Consider the following 20,944-nt stretch of genomic DNA (forward strand, 5'->3'; position numbering starts at 1 on the left):
AAATGCATTTTCTGGTAGATATCGAGCTCTAGAACTCACTTCCGGCATCGTTTCTTTGATAACTGCAACCGTGTTTCTGGAATCGACCGTTGAAATATCGAAATTTTTCGAAATTGTCAAAAATTCGCATTTTGTACCGATTTTTCGAAAATGTTGCTGCGTGACCATCGACACCCTATATTTTTGGAATCAGCATATCAAGATGAAAGTCCCTGAATTTTTTCATAATTTTTAGACAACTTTCTTAAAACTGAAATTTTTCCAATGGTCCCCCCTTCTTTAAATTTCGGCCAATTTTTTACATTTTCGAAACTTAACTAAACCCATACATACCTTCTAAGAAAAGAGAGGGTGGGTGGGCGGGGCCAATACGTGTTAAGACTGATTCAAGTTTTCGACTTCTCGAACTTTCGATTCGAAGTGCCGATTTTTCAAGTTCTCGATTTTTCGACTTTGGCATTTTTTTGATTTTTCGTTCCAATTTTTGATGTTTTCTGTTTCCGATGTTACAATTATTTATCAAATATTTCAATGTCCCGATTTTTCGGATTTTCGATTTTTGATTTCGCTTTTTCAACTTTCTGATATTTCGATTTTTGAATTTGTCGACTTCAGTTTTTCAGTTTCTTGATTTTTCAACTTTTCGATACCTCGATTTTCTAAGTTTTTAAAATTCCAATTTCTCGATTTGGATTTTTTGGCCTTCACATATTTCAATCTTATGTTTTTTCAATTTTTGGAGTTGTCGATTTTGCTATAGGTATATTTCAATTTCTTGAGTCTTAAATTATTCGATATATCTATTTTCCGAGTTTTCGAATTTTCAGTTTTCGAATATTTGAATTTTTTGATTATTCTCATTTGCTAAAATCAGTTTTATCTTAGCAAGTACTAGCCCCGCCCACCCACCCTCTCTTTTATTACAAAATTTTGCATCTGCCAAAATCAGCCTTATGTTAGCAGGTACCAGCCCCGCCCTCCCACCCTCTCTTTCTTAGGGGATATCTCATTTTCCAAAACCAGTTTTTGCTTTTTTCGTTATTTCGACTCAATTTTTCAATTTCTCGACTTTTGGTGTTTTCTGTTTTTGATTTTTATCAAATATTTCAATGTCTCGATTTTTTTACTTTTTGATATTTGGATTGTTGTTTTTTGTGTTTTCGATTTTTTGACTTTCAAATATTTCAATTTTACGATTGTTCGACTTCGATTGTTATAAACAGTTAATAATATGTAGGATATATAATAGTCCCTTTAAATTCTGCCAATAAGATGTTCCCATCAGATTATCTCCTAGTAAAAAAATTACCGAAAAGTAACATCTGAAATTAAATTGGTACTTGCTAATTATTATAGACGAATTTATAGAGATTTTTATCATTTTTTTGGGAAAAGTGTGCTTCTCGTGGCCAAAAAATTTATTTATAAGGAAAACGCTCTTTTATGTTGGTAATCGGTCTTTTCAACAAATTAGTAAACAAATTTTTCTATTTTATAATTTTTGGGTCTTACCATTTTTGAATTCGATTCATTTATTCTTCTTTCCAATTTTTCAATTTTTAAATTTCTCTATTTTTAGTTTTTAAATGTTCAATTTTTCGTTCCTTTTTTGGTCACATTTTTATCGTTTTTTTTTTGCCCTTTTTTTAAATCGTTTTTTGGTATCCTTTTTGTCCCGTTTTTTGTTATTTTAATGGCTTTTGTCAGGTTCTTTATCGTTTTTGGTTGTTCTTTATCGTATTTTTTTTAGTACATTTTTCGTTTTCTGGATTTTTTGAACTTTTTAAATCGTTTCTGACGGTTTTTTCCGCCTTTTTTGTTGTTTTTAGGCGTCTTTTTGGTAGCTTTATGTAGCTTTTCTATGGATTTTTTCGCCCTTTTCTTAATTGCTTTCGTGTCGATTTTTCTTCTCAACTTATTCTGTCTACTTTTTGTCGTACATATTTTTGTGGAGATATTTCTTGTGTCTTCTGTAGTGTTCGTTTTTTATTGTCTTCTTTTATTGTACTTCTTTTCTTTTCTTGTTTGTTATCTCTTGTTTTTTGCCATTTCTAAGATGTTTTTTTTTGTCGCCGTTTTTAGTTGTCGTATTTTTTCTCCCTTTGTTTTTCCTCTTTTTTGTGTGTCTTTTTTTGTTATGAATTTTGTCGTTTTATTTTGTTGTGATTTTAGTCCTTTTTGTGGATTTTTTGGTTCTATTGAATCGTTTTTTCTTCCCTCTTTTCTTTGACAGTTTTTTTCTTCTTTTTTATGTTTGTTTTTTTTAGTCTTGCTTTAGTGCACTTTTTTAATGGTCGCATTTTTTGTTGTTTTTTGCAGAATTTTTGGCCCTTTTTATCCTTTTTGGCCCTCTTATTTTTCTCCTCTTTTGCTGTTTATTTTCCGATTTTTCGTTCTTTTTTTGGATCACCTTCTTTATCGCTTTTTTTTTTGGTGGCTTCTTTGTGGATTTTTTCACCCCTTTTTTAATCGCTTTCATGTCAGCTTATTTTGCCTTTTTGTCTTTTTTGTGGATTCTTTACTGTTTTTATGTCGTTCCTTGGTCGTTTTTTTATTACTTTTTTCGCCCCGTTTGCGTTTCTTTTTTGTCATCGACTTTTTGCAATTTTTTGTTGTTTTTCATTGTCTTTTTTTTGGCATCATTTCTCCTTTTTTCGGCCAATATTTGACATTTTCGAAACTTAACTAAATGCATTTTCTGGTAGATTTCGAGCTCTAGAACTCACTTCCGGCCTCGCTTCTTTGATAACTGCAACCGTGTTTCCGGAATCGGCCGTTGAAATATCGAAATTTTTAGAAATTTTCAGAAATTCGCATTTCGTACCGATTCTTTCGAAAATATTGCTCCGCAACTATCGACACCCTATATTTTTGAAATGAGCGTGTCGAAATCTAGGTCCCTGAATTTTTTCAGAATTTTTAGACGACTTTTTTTAAAAGTGAAATTTTTCCAATGGTCCCCCCTTCTTCAAATTTCGGCCAATTTTTGACATTTTCGAAACTTAACTAAATGCATTTTCTGGTAGATTTCGAGCTCCAGAACTCACTTTCGGCCTCGCTTCTTTGGTAACTGCAACCGTGTTTCCGGAATCGACCGCTGAAATATCGAAATTTTTAGAAATTGTCAAAAATTCGCATTTCGTACCGATTCTTTCGAAAATGTTGCTCCGTGACCATCGACACTGTATATTTTTGGAATAAGCGTGTCGAGATCTACGTCCCTGAATTTTTTCAGAATTTTTAGACGACTTTTTTTAAAAGTGAAATTTTTCCAATGGTCCCCCCTTCTTCAAATTTCGGTCAATTTTTCACACTTTCGAAACTTAACTAAATGCATTTTCTGGTAGATTCCAAGTTCTAGAACTCACTTCCGGCCTCGTTTGTTTGATAACTGCAACTGTTTTTCCGGAATTTACCGTCGAAAAATCGAAATATTTAGAAATTTTCAAAAATTCGCATTTCGTACCGATTCTTTCGAAAATGTTGCTCCGTGACCATCGACACCGTATATTTTTGGAATCAGCGTATCGAGATCTAAGTCCCTGAATTTTTCCAGAATTTGTAGACGACTGTTTTAAAAGTGAAATTTTCCCCTTCTTCAAATTTCGAACAATTTTTGACATATTCGAAACTTAACTAAATACATTTTTTAATAGATATCGAGCTCTAGAACTCACTTCCGGCCTCGTTTCTAGGATAACTGCAACCGTTTTTCCGGAATCGACCGTTGAAATATCGAAATTTTTAGAAATTGTCAAAAATTCGCATTTCGTAGCGATTCTTTCGAAAATGTTTGCTCCGTGACTATCATTACCCTATATTTTTGGAATCAGGGTGTCGAGATCTACGTCACTGAATTTTTTCAGAATTTTTAGTCAACTTTTTTAAAAGCGAAATTTTTCCAATGGTCCCCCCTTCTTCAAATTTCGGCCAATTTTTGACATTTTCGAAATTTACGTTCCTGAATTTTTTCAGAATTTTCAGACAACTTTTTTAAAAGTGGAATTTTTCCAATACTTGCTAAGACTGATTTTGGCAAATCACATACCTTGCAAGAAAATATAGGGCGGGTGGGCGGGGATAGTACTTGCTAAGTATGAGAGTATTGAAATATCGGACTTTTGAGAAAGTTTGCAAAAAATTCACAAAAAAATTCCAGGATATAAATTTCGGCGTACATATTTATTCAAAAAGATATTAAATGCTCCCTGAAAAAAATCCCTTTAAAAGTTAATTTAAAAAAATATATATATTTAAAATAGCCATATTTCTTTTGACGATTCTGCAAAATGAAAGGAGTTTTTGAAGAATTGAGAGTGAAAAAGTTGGTAATTTACAGAAAATCTTTTTCGGTAATGTTCGAAGTTGGTCAAAAAAAAACTGAAATTTTCAAAAGGCGGAGTATTGAATACACAGCTTTTCAAAAAGTTTGTTAAAAAATTTAGAAACAAATTTCGCGATATAGATCTCGACGTACTGATTACAAAAAATAATTTGTTTATTTATTTATTTATTTATCTCATTTGCCAAAATCACTCTTATCATAACAGGTACCAGCCCCGCCCACCCACCCTCTCTTTTCTTGGAAGGTATATATCATTTGCCAAAATTAGTTTTATCTTGGTAGATATTAGCGCCGCCCACTCACCCTCTCTTGTCTTAGAAGGTACATACGTCATTTGCCAAAATCAGCCTTATCATAGTAGGTACTAGCCCCGCCCACCCACCCTCTCTTTTCTTAGAGGGTATGTCATATGCCAAAATCAGTTTTATCTTAGCAAATACTGATGACTAATTTTTACAAAAAATAATCAAAATTTGGAAACATTAGGAGTTTACGTAAGTACCTATATGCACAAGGCAGGAATTTTGAACATCTTCTCTACTGTTTAGTTGGTTATGCTTTAATGGATTTTTCTTTTGTTGATTTTGTTTTTGTTTATAATTTTTAAATGTCTTAATTGTTTTTTTTTGACAATTCTGGAAAATGGAAGGAGTGTTTGAAGAACTGAGAATGAAAAAAAACTTCTGGATTTCGCTAATTTACAGAAAAATCTTTTTCGATAATGTTTGAAGTTGGTCGAGAAAATACTGAAATTTTCAAAACATGGAACTTTTCAAAAAGTTTGCTAAAAAATTTGGAAAAAATTCCAGGATATAGATTTCGACTTACTGATTCGAAAAATATAGCGTGTTTATATTCCCAGAAAAAGATTTTGGAAAAATTCCGTTTGAAAGTCAACTAAAAAAAATAATAAAAATTGCGATATTTCATTGGGCGATTCTGGAAAAATGGAAGGACTTTTCAAAGAAATAAGACTGAAAGTAACTTCTAGAGGTCATAATCCACATAAAAATGTCTTTGGGTAATTTTCAAAGGTGATCGAAAAAGGATGAAATTTTCGAAACAAGAAGTATTGAAATATAGACCTTTTGAAAAAGTTTGCTAAAAATTTAGAAAAAAATCCAGGATATAGATTTGGACTTACTGATTCGAAAAATACAGCATGTTTATGTTCCCGGAAAAAGATTTTGGAAAAATTTCGTTGGAAAATCAATTTAACAAAATAATAAAAATTGCGATTTTTCATCGGCTGATTCTGGAAAAATGGAAGGACTTTTCGAAGAAATAAGACTCTAAATGTTGTAATTTACAGAAAAATCTCTTTGGATAATTTTCGAAGGTCGTTGAAAAACGGTGAAATTTTCGAAAAAGGAAACAGTGAAATATCTTAGATCTTTTGAAAAAGTTTGCCAAAAATTTAGAAAAAGTTCCAGGATATAGATTTCGACTACTGATTCGAAAAATATAGCGCGTTTATGCTTCCGGAAAAATATTTTGGAAATATTCGGTTTAAAAGTCAATTAAAAAAAATAAAATAAAAATTGTATTTCTTTTGACAATTCTGGAAAAATGGAAGGACTCTTCGAAGAAATGAGACAGAAAATAACTTCTAGATATCGCAATCTGCAGAAAAATCTCTTTGGATAATTTTCGAAGATGGTCAAAAAAGGGTGAAATTTTTGGAAAAAGGAAATATTAAAATATCTTAGATCTTTGAAAAAGTTTGTCAAAAAATTTAGAAAAAATTCCAGGATATACATTTCGACTTACCTACTGATACGAAAAATATAGCGCGTTTATGCGACTGGAAAAAAAATTGGAAATATTCGGTTTAAAAGTAAATTAAAAAAAAAATAAATAAAACTTGTCGCATTTCTTTTGACAATTCTGGAAAAATAGAAGGACTTTTCGAAGAAATGAGACTGAAAGTAACTTCTAGATGACGTAATCTACAGAAAAATCTCTTTGGATAATTTTCGAAGGTGATCGAAAAAAGGGTGAAATTTTCGAAAAGGAATTATTGAAATATAGACCTTTTGAAAAAGTTTCCTAAAAATTCAGGAAAAATTCCACGATGGAGATCTCGACGTAGATATTACAAAAACATAATGTATTTAAGTTCCCGGAAAAAGTTTTTGGAAAAATTCCTCTAGAAAGTCAATTAAAAAAAATAATAAAAATTGCGATATTTCATTGGGTGATTCTGGACAAATATGTAGAAGGACTTTTCAAAGAAATGAGACTAAAAATAACTTGTGGAGGTCGTAATCTGCAGAAACACCTCTTTTGGTAAAATTTCAAGGTAGTCAAAAAAAGGGTTAAATTTTCATAAGATATAAAAACTGACAAAAAAAATTTAGGATTCGCCAAAATTTTGACATTCTCGAAACTTAACTAAACACATTTTATGGTAGATTTCAAGTTCTAGAACTCACTTCCGGCCTCGTTTGTTTGATAACTGCAACCGTTTTTCCGGAATTCACCGTTGAAAAACCAAAATATTTAGAAATTTTCAAAAATTTGCATCTCGTACCGATTCTTTCAAAATGTTGCTCCGTGACCATCGACACCCAACATTTTTGGAATCAGCATGTCGAGATCTACGTCACTGAATTTTTTCAGAATTTTTAGACAACTTTTTTAAAAGCGAAATTTTTCCAAAAACTTCTTCAAATTTTGGCCAATTTTTGAGATTTTCAAAACTTAACTAAACACATTTTCTGGTAGATTTCGAGCTCTAGAACTCACTTCCGGCCTCGTTTCTTTGATAGCTGCAACCGTTTTTCGGGAATCGACCGTTGAAATATCGAAATTTTTAGAAATTGTCAAAAATTCGCATTTGGTACCGATTCTTTCGAAAACGTTGCTCCGTGACCATCGACACCCTATATTTTCGGAATGAGCTTGTCGATATCTACGTCCCTGAATTTGTTGAGAATTTTTAGACAATTTTTTAAAAGCGAAATTTTTCCAATGGTCCCCCCTTCTTCAAATTTCGACTAATTTTTGACGTTTTCGAAACTTAACTAAATGCATTTTCTAGTAGATATCGAGCTCTAGAACTCACTTCAGGCCTCGTTTCTTTGATAACTGCAACCGTTTTTCCGGAATCGACCGTTGAAATATCGAAATTTTTAGAAATTGTCAAAAATTCGCATTTGGTACCGATTCTTTCGAAAACGTTGCTCCGTGACCATCGACACCCTATATTTTCGGAATGAGCGTGTCGATATCTACGTCCCTGAATTTTTTCAGAATTTTTAGACAACTTTTTTAAAAGCGAAATTTTTCCAATGGTTCCCCCTTCTTCAAATTTCGACTAATTTTTGACGTTTTCGAAACTTAACTAAATGCATTTTCTAGTAGATATCGAGCTCTAGAACTCACTTCAGGCCTCGTTTCTTTGATTACTGCAACCGTTTTTCCGGAATCGACCGTTGAAATATCGAAATTTTTAGAAATTCTCAAAAATTCGTATTTCGTATCGATTCTTTCGAAAATGTTGCTCCGTGACCATCGACACCCAACATTTTTGGAATCAGCATGTCGAGATCTACGTCCCTGAATTTTTTCAGAATTTTTAATCAACTTTTTTAAAAGCGAAATTTTTCCAATGGTCCCCCCTTCTTTAAATTTCGACCAATTTTTCACATTTTCGAAACTTAACTTAATGCATTTTCTAGTAGATATCGAGCTCTAGAACTCACTTCCGGCCTCGCTTGTTTGATAACTGCAACCGTGTTGCCGGAATCGACCGTTGAAATATCGAAATATTTAGAAATTTTCAAATATTCGCATTTCGTACTGATTCTTTCGAAAATGTTGCTCCGTGACCATCGACACCTAACATTTTTGGAATCAGCATGTCGAGATCTACGTCCCTGCATTTTTTCAGAATTTTTAGACAACTTTTTTAAAAGCGAAATTTTTCCAATGATCCCCCCTTCTTCAAATTTTTGCCAATTTTTGACATTTTCAAAACTTAACTAAACACATTTTCTGGTAGATTTCGAGCTCCAGAACTCACTTCCGGCGTCGTTTCTTTGATAACTGCAACCGTTTTTCCGGAATCGACCGTTGAAATATCGAAATTTTTAGAAATTCTCAAAAATTCGCATTTCGTACCGAATCTTTGGAAAATATTGCTCCGTGACCATCGACACCCTATATTTTTGGAATGAGCGTGTCGAGATCTACGTCCCTGAATTTTTTCAGAATTTTTAGACAACTTTTTTAAAAGTGAAATTTTTCCAATGGTCCCCCCTTCTTTAAATTTCGACTAATTTTTCACACTTTCGAAACTTAACAAAATGCATTTTCTGGTAAGTATTGAGTTCTAGAAGTCACTTCCGGCCTCGTTTCTTTGATAACTACAACCGTTTTTTCGGAATCGACCGTTGGAGTTTCGAAATTTTTAGAAATTGTCAAAAATTCGCATTTCGTACCGACTCTTTCGAGAATGTTGAGCCGTGACCGTCAACACGTTATATTTTTGGAATCAGTGTGTCGAGGTCTACGTATCTGAATTTTTTCGCAATTTTTAGACGACTTTTTTTAAAAGCGAAATTTTTCCAATGGTCCCCCCTTCGACAAATTTGGGCCAAATTTTGATATTTTCGAAACTTAACTAAACACATTTTCTGGTAGATTTCGACCTCTAGAACGCACTTCCGGCTTTGTTTCTTTGATAATTGGAACCGTTGAAATATCGAAATTTGTAGAAACTCTCAAAACTTCACATTTCGTACCGATTCTTTCGAAAATGTTGCTCCGTGACCATCGACACTCTATATTTTTGGAATCAGCGTGTCGAGATCTACTTCCTTAAATTTTTTCAGAATTTTTAGACAACTTTTTTGAAACTGAAATTTCTCCTTCAAATTTCGCCCAATTTTTGACATTTTCGAAACTTAACTAAATGCATTTCCTTGTTGATTTCGAGCTCTAGAACTCACTTCCGGGATCATTTCTTTGATAAATGCAACTGTTTTTCCGGAATCGACAAAAATTGGCATTTCGTACCCTTCCTTTCGAAAATGTTGCTCCGTGACACCCTATATTTTTGGAATCAGCGTGTCGAGATCTACGTCCCTGAATTTTTTCAGAATTTTTAGACAACTTTTTTAAAAGCGACATTTTTCCAATGGTCCCCCCTTCTTCAAATTTCGACCAATTTTTTACATTTTCGAAACTTAACTAAATACATTTTTTGATAGATATCGAGCTCTAGAACTCACTTCCGGCCTCGCTTCTTTGATAATTGCAACCGTGATTCCGGAATCGACCGTTGAAATATCGAAATTTTTAGAAATTCTCAAAAAATCGCATTTCGTACCGATTCTTTCGAAAATGATGCTCCGTGACCATCGACACCCTATATTTTTGTAATGAGCGTGTCGAGATCTACGTCCCTGGATTTTTTCAGAATTTTTAGACGATTTTTTTAAAAGTGAAATTTTTCTTTGTACTGTGTAAGTGGTTGGCCATTTTAGGAACTTACATGCGACGAGAGTGCTTATTGGCCGATGGATGACGGAACGAAAGGGGGATAGGTATTCCGCTGGAGAGGGGATACTTTCCTCACTTCAGCTAGAAGATGTCTCACCACAATCCGCTCATTTTAGTTCTATACCTACTACGGTAAAACTGCCATCGTAAGCTCTCTCCGTTCGTTATTTTAACCCTAATTTAATTTATTTTATTTAGTGGTAAGTTTCCATATTGTTACTTTTAAGTTTACTTTACTGTTGTTTTATTATTTAAACGCTGATGATGATACTTGGTAGATAGCATCGAAACATATAAGCGAATATAATAAATAATTATCTCATAACGAATGTGTTTACAATGAAATAGATCTGTCCAGTCGACAGATTTATATTTTCAGTATTTTTAACCCATCTTATTTTTTCGTTGCAGTTTCCAAAATGGCAAACTTGGAAGCCGTTTTTGCCGAAGATATGCAGTGTCCGGTCTGCCTGGATATCCTTCGTCCTCCTGTTCGACTATGCCAAAACGGACACGCAACTTGTGACGATTGTCATAACAAAATTGACAGAACATGGCACACAACAAGGTGTCCACTTTGTCGGGGGGACTTCCGACCAGACCCTTGCCCCGTCAAAGAGCAGCTTTACTACTCTATGAAGGTGAGCTGCAAATTTGACGGGTGTAAGGTGAAAGGGTACGGAAGAGAAGTTGTTCGTCACGAACGAAGATGTATACTTCGGGAGGTACGGTGTTCCAAGTGCGTTTGGGAGGGTCCACATGTTTGGCTGCCAAGCCATCACTTCACTAACCATGTACGGATGAAAAAATAAAATAATCAATTATAAAAAAAATAAACATCGATTTTTTTCCATATCTCCCTGTATTTGTCATTCATTTTAGCCGCTTGTGATTAAGATAGCTTTAAAAATTAAAATCTCAATTGTTTATGGTAATTTTGGTACACTGTTATCACCGGTGTTTTCAGCTTACGAAAATCTAACACTCCGATAAACATTACCGACTTTTTTCGTCGGAAATGAGATACTGTAAAAGCAGCTTCTTCGGCACAAACATGGGCTTTGTTTCAAGATGATGATAAACTAGTTATTTAACATTTTCAAAGGAATTACAATTTCTTAGAATAGAAAATGATTTTATAAAAACTGACTTCAATATAGATGTTATTGTTATTACTTATTATTCAGGTAGGTACACACAACCAAGTACATTCATCTATAGGTAATTATCCGAGGAATTAGTTATTGTACCGTGGTTTAGACAAACATTCCCATTACTTTAATGACTTATTTGTTTTCTTTTTCTTGTTTGTGAAATATTGTTTTGATGTTCAGAAAGATGCTCAGACGCTTTTCGAGGTTAATTACAGCCCTTTCGTCAATTTTATGGTAGAGCTAAAGAGCCTGTCAGGGGAAAGCCGATGTTCACTGCACCCAATGTTCATTTCTTGGAAAACCTGCGGTTCGAAAAGGGTTGTAAAACGGATTAACTCTGGAAGGCCATAAAATTCTCATAATTCTACACAAACTTTACCGCTTTTCGGAAATATTTATGGTCGTGTTTGGCCATTTTAGTGACGGGGACACATATAGAAGGATGATTGCTGCTTATTAGACGATGGGCGACATGCTGGAGTGTTTTACGGGAAACCCTGTTTTCAATCACAACAATTTTTTTACCAAAAAACTCAATAGATTTTCGTTCCGATAATAAATAAACTTTTCCGACGATCGTTTATTAATGTGAAAATTACGAAAAAATTTGGTGTTCAAAATTGATCATTGGTTATTCAACGGTTAAATTAAAGTCGACAGGAATGTCAATGTATTGTTGGTTGCATACCAATCTAATAAAGTTTGTTATTTATACATACATAATTGCCAAAGAACAGAGAACTCAGTGGTATCCTCTAACTTACATTTAGTTTTATAAAAAATACCTATAAGTAAACTTAATTTTTGAAGCTGAAGCTCAATACATAAAAGTTCAATGCCACTTATACCATTATAATCATGGAGCACCAATTTAGCTCTGATGTTATTTTTTACATAGATTCCGATTCCCCCACCAGTCCGTTTTCGATCAGCCCTATATAGTTTATAATTATCTATATTGACCACTGAGGAAGGTATATAATCAGAAAGCCAAGTCTCCGTCACCGCTACCACTTCAAAGTCATTGGAATATGTTAAACTTTGAAATTCAGTAAATCCTGTAAACAGGGAACGTAAAAAAAACGATATTGTCGTTGAGTGACATGTAACTGGCATAATAATAAAAACGTGCCATTTTTGTTAACTGATATTTTTTTCATAAATGTCGCAAAATTATTAAATTTGTCTAATCATCCCCACCAATGTGATGACGTCACTTCAAATTTATGCATAGTAAATGGGTTTTAAATTGTATACAGTAACATAGTCCTACACATGTAGTTTATGACTCCGTGTTGAGTTTTTATCCAAAACGTCCAGATTTTTGGAAAAAAAATCAAAATTATAAAACAATATTTTGCAATTTAATTTTGAATTTGCAAAATCGAATACTTTGAAATCTAGCAGATGTTTTAAAATCATGATAAACATGATACATTTTTAATTAAAATATATTTGCTTATCCCCTCTAAAAAATTTATGACGTCACCTCAAAATTTTGCAGAATAAATCCTATCTTAAATGTATAAAATATGATGAGTTTTATACTTGTGATTTATCACTGCATTAATATTTTTTAGATTTGGTTATGCAAGGTGTCTCAAAAAAGTTAATGACTGAGTCAATTTATTTTATTGAAGAAATCAAGAATAGCAAAACTTAATACTTTGATATATTGTAGATGTTTTGAAGTTTTTGTAAGCATGGTAACTTTTTCGAAAATTTGATTAATCAAATATGCGCAAAATCAAAAATCGGAAAAACTGAAATTCACTAATGCAAAAAACAGAAAATCGAAAAATACAAATCGTAAAAATCGAAAATCTAAAAATGGCTAATCAAAAAATCGAAAATTCAATGAATCAAATACCTAGGTCGATCGAAAAGTGGAAATTCACAAACCTCAAAAATAGAAAAATCGAAAATTGAAAAACGGGAAAACCAAAAAATCGAAAAGTCAAAAATTTGTAATATTGAAAATTAAAAAAATTAAAAACAAAAATAAAAAAAAACGAAAATTAAAATAATCAAAATATATAAAGTAAAAAAATTGCAACGCTTAAAAACTGAAACGAACAGAAAAATCGAAAAAGCAAAAAATTGGAAAAACAAAAATTCGAAAAATCTAAAATCGAAAAAGTGGAAAATGGAAAAACTGAATAAAGAAACTTGAAAATTCTGAAAATTGGTAAATCGAAAACCAAAAAATCGGAAAGTAACAAAATCTAGTCCAACAGTTGCGAATGGAAAAATTGAAAAACCGAAAATTCTAAAAATGGACAATGGACAAATTGAAAATCGCAAAATTTAAATTGAAAAATTGAACATAGAAAAATCGAAAACTCGACTACTCAAATTTTTTAAAAATCGAAAAATCATAAAACTGAAAAATCCAAAATTCTAATCATCGAAAGTCTGAAAACTGAAAATCGAAAATTCTGAAAAGCGGAAAATAGAATATCAAAAAATTTAAAAGAAAGAAAATTGAAGTCTAAAAACCGAAAAATGGAAAAATTAAAAATCAAAAATTCGAAAAATCAAAACCGAAAAATTCAAAGATTTAAAAAGAAAATCGAAAAATCAAAAATCTGAAAATTGCCACTCGAAAATTTGGAAAATCGAAAAGTAAAAAAATTGAAGTCTAAAAGCTGAAAAATGGAAAACTGAACAATCGAAAATTCGAAAATCAAATATCGAAAAATCGAAAAGCCGAAAAATCGAAAATCTGATAAATCAGATATGCGAAAAACAGAAAATCTGAAAATGCAAAACTGGAAAATCAAAAATCTAAAAATTAAAAAACCGAAAATCGAATATTTAATGAATCTAATACGTAGGTCGATCGAAAAACTGGAAATTCACAAATCTGAAAAATCGAAAATTTGCAAGATTGAAAAACCGAGAATTGAAAAATCAAAAACCGAAAAATGGAAAAATCAAAAATCGAAAAATAGGAAAACCGAAAATTCGAAAATTCATAATATTGAAAACTAAAAGTCGACAATTCAAAAATCAAAAAACTGGAAAGTAAAATAATAGAGAAATCGAAAAGTAAACAAATTGCAAAGCCTAAAAACTGACCAACAGAAAAATCGAAAAATCGTAAAATCAAAAAGTGGAAAATCGAAAACAGGAAATTGAAAAATCGAAGATTGGAAAATCGAAAAATCGAAAATCGGAATATCGATAATCGACAAATCAAAAAAACCGAAAAATCGAAAAATTAAAAAATCGGAAATCGAAAAATGGAAAAAAAAACGAGAATTCAAAAATCGAATAACCCGAAACTAAAATAATAGAAAAGTGAAAGAGTAAAAATTGCAAAGTCTCAAAACTGACGAACAGAACAATCGAAAAATTTTAAAAAATCGAAAAATATCTAAACATGTAAAATCGAAAAATCGAAAATCGGAAAATGGAAAAACCGAAAAATCGAAAATCGAAAACTCGAAAAATCGAAAATTCGATGAAACAAATACTCGAAAAAGCGAAAAGTAAAAAATTTGCAAGGCCTAAAAATTGAAAAATCAAAAAATCAAAAAAATTAAAATTGAAAAAACGACGATCGAAAAAAAATCAAAAAATCGAAAAGTGGAAAATCGGAAAGTAACAAAATTGAAATCTAAAAGCTGCAAATTGCAGAACCATAAAAACTGAAACAAACAGAAGAATCGAAAAACCACAAAAGCGGAAAAACGAAAATCGAAAAATCAGAAAATAGAAAATCGAATTATCGAAAGTTGAAAAATCGAAGGTCGAAAAATAAAACAACCGAAAAATCGAAAAATTTTATGATTAATGGAAAATCGAAAAATCGAGAATAGAAGAATTAAAAAACCGGAAAATTGAAAAATCGGAAATCGAAGAATTAAAAACGTAAAATCGAGAATTCAAAAATCAAAAAAATCGGAAACTGAAATATAATCGAAAAATGCAAAAAAATTGCAAAGTCTAAAAACTGACGAACAGAAAAATCAAAAAATCTAAAAATGTAAAGACGAAAAATCGAAAACTGAAAGAATGGCAAATTAAAAAATCGAAACATCGAAAAATCAAAAAATCGAAAAATTAAAAAATCCAAAAAAGGAAAAAACTGAAAACTCGAAAAATCAAAATACCGCAAATTTGAAAAGTCAGAAAATTAGAAAGTAATAAAATCGAAAAGTTGATAGAAAAATGAAAACTGAAAAATCTAATTCGATGAAACTGTTGGTCGAAAAAACGAAAAATCGAAATCGAAGTGACCTTTTTTTGAGACAGGCTGTATAAGTAAATCTAAAAAATATTACTGCAATGATAAATCACAGGTATAGACTCATCATATCAAATTTTACGATGACGTCATGAATTTTTTGGCCAAGATAAGCAAATACATTTTGATCGTGGCTTTGAAAGTATTCTTCGACTTTCATTCCATTTCAAAATTTACTCTTTGTATATTTCAGTGGTCACAACGAGTTCACTAACTACGCTGAAGTATGCAAAGATTAAATTTGTCACCGAAAAGATGACGGAAGTAATAAATTATCCTATCGGTCGAAGAACGTTCGGTCCGGTGTTACACCTCGACCCAAGAGAGACCGCAGTAAAGGATAACAAATGGAACGGATAAAATAAAGCGTCAAATATGATTGATAAACTTTTAACCAAAATTAAGAAGTTTATAAACTGAACATTTTTTTTGCTTTTTGAAATGTAGTACACTTCAAAAAATGTCCGTGACTTACTTTAATGTGAATTTTGTAACTATGGTTGGCACAATTAGACCTAATATTAGTGTGATTTCGAGCATATTCTCGATGTTATTAGAGCAGGACAGGTTTTTTTTTCTAACTAATTGACAAGATTTCAAAGTATTCAGTTTTGCAATTCTTGATTTCTTCAATAAAATAAATTTACTCAGTCATTATTTTTTTTTGAGTCACCCTGTATGTATAAACAAATCCAAAAAATATAAATGGAATGGTAAATCACAAGTATAGACTCATCATATTCTGAACATTTTAGATAGGGTATTTATAAAATTAAAACCAATTCAGAATAAGTATTTATAAAATTAAAACTAATACAGGGTAAGAATTTGGTCAACACGTAAATTTCGTTGTAGTTTGAGCCTACCTACAAATTCTGCCCTTGGACGATTTGGACCGCCTCCTTCGGTGACGACCGGCAAAAATGATCCGCCCATAGGCTCAAAACATTTGCGTGCGATTGTACATTCAAATGCGCTATACTCATTAGCTTAGAATTATTTTTATTTGAGCTACTGGCCATAGTCAGTTTTAGATATTAATATATTAAGCTGTTTCTTGTACATAGTGCACTGCTGCTTGTCCCCGCATACATGTTGTGTCGAAATTAATGAATTTTTGTTTTTTAAATTATACTCAGCGCAGTTGATACATTTATAAGACTCACTAGTACACTGTTTAGCTTCATGACTTAGAGAGCACTTGTAACATACTGACTCCTCATTTTTACAATCACGACTCATATGTCCATATCTTAAGCATTTAAAACATTTTAGTATCCTAAAGTTATCATTACATTTACCCTACATTACTCACTAAGATATTACGAACTTGATAGCTTACTTGCATTACAATTTTAAAACTTTTTTTAAATTTTATCCTAGTTATAATTTTAACATCACTGGTAATAAGGGTTTCATCAAGCTCATTAAATGTTACTATATCTGTGATCAATCTTGCATCATCATATTCAAAGAAATCTAAATCAATACCTCTAATTATTTCAATTTCAAAGTTTTTTAAAATTAACGCGATATTTAAAAATTGAATCAGCAGGGTGTTTTTAAATCAAAAATCAATTGCGAAACAAATTTAAATAAAATAAACTCGACAGAAATGTCGAAGTATTGTTGGTTGCATACCAATTTAATAAAATGTCAAAGCAAACTTAGACACTTCAAGTATATTTGGTTGCATAACAAATGTTAAAAATATTGTAATCAACACGTGGGGTAATGGCGATTAACGATCTCCACTATAATATAATAACAATTAAATCACATGCCAAAGAAAAAGAATCAGATATATTTTACAAGCTGGGTACTTTTTTGGTTTGCTGAGGGTGATGAGAGCAGGTAACATGACATTTAGGGTAAATGTGTGCGAATATGTGGAGTGACGACGTTCCTGTTGTATAGGGTAAATGTGTACAAGAGTACGCACTTAGTGTAAAACTGTCAATAACTTTTTAATTATTTTGGATAGACAAATTTTATGACATGGGTTCGTCATATACATGTTTAGAGATCAGATATATTTAATTGTACGTCCCAAGACCACTATATTTTAAGAGTAATTTCAATTTTTGTCAAGATGTGTAAATCCGCACTCTTAGACAGTCCACTGCACAAGAGTGCGCACTTGAACGCTTATGAGTGCGCATTACATTTTATGAAAAAAATCTTTATTTCTAAGGTGAAAATAAATAGGGACAAGTGACTACAGACTACACATACAACGGGATCCATATTTCTTCGTACTCTACGGGTCTTGAAATTCGAGAAAACGTAAAAGTAGAGAGTCGGTCGACGGACTCGATCACAATACTTCATTCGCTTACGCTCAGGAAGTAAAAATTAAAAAACAAACATCACCATAACCACCACCACACAACTTGAGAAGCAGTACAAAGTAGTAGAGTTAAATAATTCATTATAGTAGATATCATATGTATCTATAAGACTACGTATCGCAAGTATTGCGCACTCTTGTACATTTGTACATAACCTAATGTTTTCAAAGTTAAAAGCTTTTGATGTATAGAAAGTATAAAACTGCTAGTGTATAACGACACCTTAAAAGTTACAGCTAATGAACATTATTACTGTAAAATAAAAGAACTGGTACGTACCTTACAAAAAACTAAAACTATGAGCTGTAAAAATTACATCCACACAACGCGTAAACATAAAATCGTCAGTACGATCAAACTATAAACTATATACAGGTCACTGTTGCACCTTTATCTCAAGTTTAGCATTTGATTGTGAATGGTATAACTTCATCTTACCCAGATGGCACTAATAAGCAGAAATCATCAGTGCGTACTCTTATACATATGCGCACTCTTGTACACATTTACCCTACCTACAATAAAATTTTATGATGGTTTAAGTCAGTCAACTTCACAGCGGTTCATACCTACCATAAATTGTAATTTGAAAACCGGACAAGTGGAAGACCAGTAACCCGAGCGATTCTTAGCCACCCTTCTTCTGGTTGAACAATAGCGGCGCATGCCAAGGCGGTGGGACACTCAGTGAGTGAACAGCTTAGTCAACCCCTCGTAATGATATTGTAAAATTTTATTGTGTACTAAGGTCACTTTAACACCATAGGGCAGATAATATTTTGCAACTTTAGTCAAAGAACCCAACCCGCAAAACTCTAAAACCATAAATTATGCAGGTACGAACGCCAAAGCCGGCCGCTTGAGTAGCATAGGAAATTGTGTAGGCACGCGACAGAGTTTACAAATTTACAAGGACCCTACAACGAAAAGCCGACTCGGCATTGTCAACCATTTGGTTGGATTATTTAATCCTGTTATGTCATAAAATTTTATTAGTAGGTATGATTTTAAGGTGATCTTAGTATACACTTACAACAGAAACGTTTCTACTAGGTATGTAAGAGTACGCACTGATGATTTCTGCCATCTAGGAAAGGTGAAGTGACCTAAATGTAAACCATGCCACGTCCCAGGGACGGCCGAGACCCGAAGGGCCGGACTAAGAGAAATTTTGTTTCTAACGTTTCTTATTCCGTACTTTAATTATTTATTCATCATTCTGCGCATTTGTAACTATTATTAAGATATTGTAAGCAAAAAACATAATATCTTTATTAGAAAACTGGACCACTAATTTTTTGGATAAATCAAATAATTTTGACGATGTCACCGTCCTTTTTGTTTCAAATTGCTATTATATTAAAAATGATACATGACTTTACAAAATTACATTATTTTTGAACGAAACGCACTGGCCACAGTTTTATTCCGCCGCATAACGTTTTTTGCAAAGAATATTTATAGTTATCTACTACTAAAATAAAGTAACTGAAGAAATTCCAGTCGTTAAGTAAGTACTTCCAAGAGGTTTGATAAACAGTTGCTTCTTAACTTACTTACCCCCAAACAGTACAATTGTGTTAGATAACGCACGTTAACATTCAGAACAATTGAGAAATAATATAAAATACTGGATTATATGGCGCGAGATCGTGGATTTGGAGTGGCTAGACTTCCGCCATACCATTGTATATTTAACCCCATAGAACTAATCTGGTCTCAAATGAAAAATAATATAAGAAGAAACAAAAAATTTAGTAGTGCCACAATTGACATAATTAGGGAAGAAGCTTCCAAAATAACTGCCGAAACGTGGGCCAATTGTGTACGACATTCTATAAAAGAAGAAGACCAATACTTACAGGGCACGGGTGGTAAAACCGTTAATTATTAATTTAGAATAAATAAGCAGTAGTAGTTAATAAGTAAATAGTTGTGTATGTCAAAATGCTAACTAATTTGCTGTAATGATTGAGTACAAAGTTACTTTGTTTTTAGGTAAAATAAAAAAATCGAAAGGCGAAGTTGTCGGTAAATCCGAAACTCAGTCCTGCCCTGTGCTTTTACCAGAAACGGTCTTTGCAGGTAGATTATCAGCAAGATGATTTAAGACATCCGGCTGTAACGGCTAATTGAATTCTAATGGGAATTAAATTGGTGTGAAGCCAAAAACGCCTTAAATGTATGTGTCCAATATACACATTTACCCTACCTAGTAAAATTTTGATGACTTAAGCGGCTTAAGCTAACCACCCCTATAAATCAAACTGACTCTCGTAAGCTGTGACAAATTAATTTTACAAAACAATAATGTACAATAGAAATTTTCAAAATCTCCTAATGAAATTTCGATTTTTTTACAGATCTTGAGCTCCCATTTTCGGCATTATTTCTTCAAAAACTCCTTTTACTTTTCCAAAATCAACCAATAATAAGTAGGTATAAGACAATTTTCCCGATGTTTTTAAGAAATTGAATTTCAAATTTAAAATATTACTCCTAGATTGTAAACTCGCTGTATGTTTGCTGTCAGTACGTGCGTTGACATTTACAGACATCCTAGAATTATTGTGGTCTTTCAGTTCTATTTTCTGAAAAGTAGGTACACTTATAGAAATTTTGACGTATTTTTCGATCACCTTCGAATATTCGAGACCGTTTTTGTAGACTTCGACGTCCTGAAATTAATTCCGGGCTCATTTCTTCGACATAACTTATCCGATTTTTCCAGAATTGTGAAGAAGTTTTAAATTTTTTGTGCATATACAAGTGACTCAAAAAAATTAACTAAAAAAGCAAATTATTTTGTTGATCAAGACCAGATATTACTTGAAAATTTAAATGCTTGAATTATATCTTGTGATGTGGAAATAATTTGTTTACTAATTCTCTTATCTATGTGCTTTCAAGTACAATAGGCGGCACGGCAAAGGTAGAATTTGCTCCAGAGGGAGCTTTAGCTGATGATACCGACGAATATAAAAACACTATTACCGTAAAAGTTACATTTTTAGAATCTGATCATCCTTTGTTGATTTCAGAAAATCAGCAACGATATTAGAACACCAGATGTTATTGCAAAATTTAAGTAAGTATGTTTTAATTAGATTTTTGAGGTCGAAATAACTTCTTCGTTTTACAATACGATTTCATCACAGATAAATTTTATATGTAGAAAGCTTAGATTAATATTTACTACTCAACGGTTTTGGCTTGGAGAAATTTGCTTACAGATTAAAGGCGGCACGGCAAAGGGTTATTCATGTAGATTTCGCCACAGATGCAGCTTTGGCTGATAACGACTTTACAGACATTAAATTCTGTCGTAATTCGG

The 20,944-nt window shown here is 32.2% G+C and overlaps 1 protein-coding gene across 1 annotated transcript; it reads left to right on the forward strand.

Moving 5' to 3' along the window:
* Positions 1-10,272: 10,272 nt before the first annotated feature.
* LOC135130794 (uncharacterized) lies at positions 10,273-11,342 on the forward strand. The gene is made up of 2 exons (XM_064058217.1): positions 10,273-10,592; positions 11,246-11,342. Exons 1-2 carry the CDS (start codon positions 10,273-10,275, stop codon positions 11,340-11,342), a joined length of 417 nt encoding a protein of 138 aa, XP_063914287.1.
* The last annotated feature ends 9,602 nt before the right edge of the window (positions 11,343-20,944 follow it).

Source organism: Zophobas morio, unplaced genomic scaffold, assembly GCF_036711695.1.
Source record: "Zophobas morio isolate AGI-343-1 ecotype UQ-CSIRO unplaced genomic scaffold, CSIRO_AGI_Zmor_V1 ptg000018l, whole genome shotgun sequence".
Classification (NCBI taxonomy): Eukaryota; Metazoa; Arthropoda; class Insecta; order Coleoptera; family Tenebrionidae; genus Zophobas; species Zophobas morio.

Coding starts and splice junctions, on each gene's coding strand:
- LOC135130794 (XM_064058217.1), top strand. CDS start 10,273: ATGGCAAACTTGGAAGCCGTTTTTGCCGAAGATATGCAGTGTCCGGTC. Junction 10,593..11,245: donor CGGGAGGTACGGTGTTCCAA/GTGCGTTTGGGA, acceptor ATTTTATGGTAG/AGCTAAAGAGCCTGTCAGGG.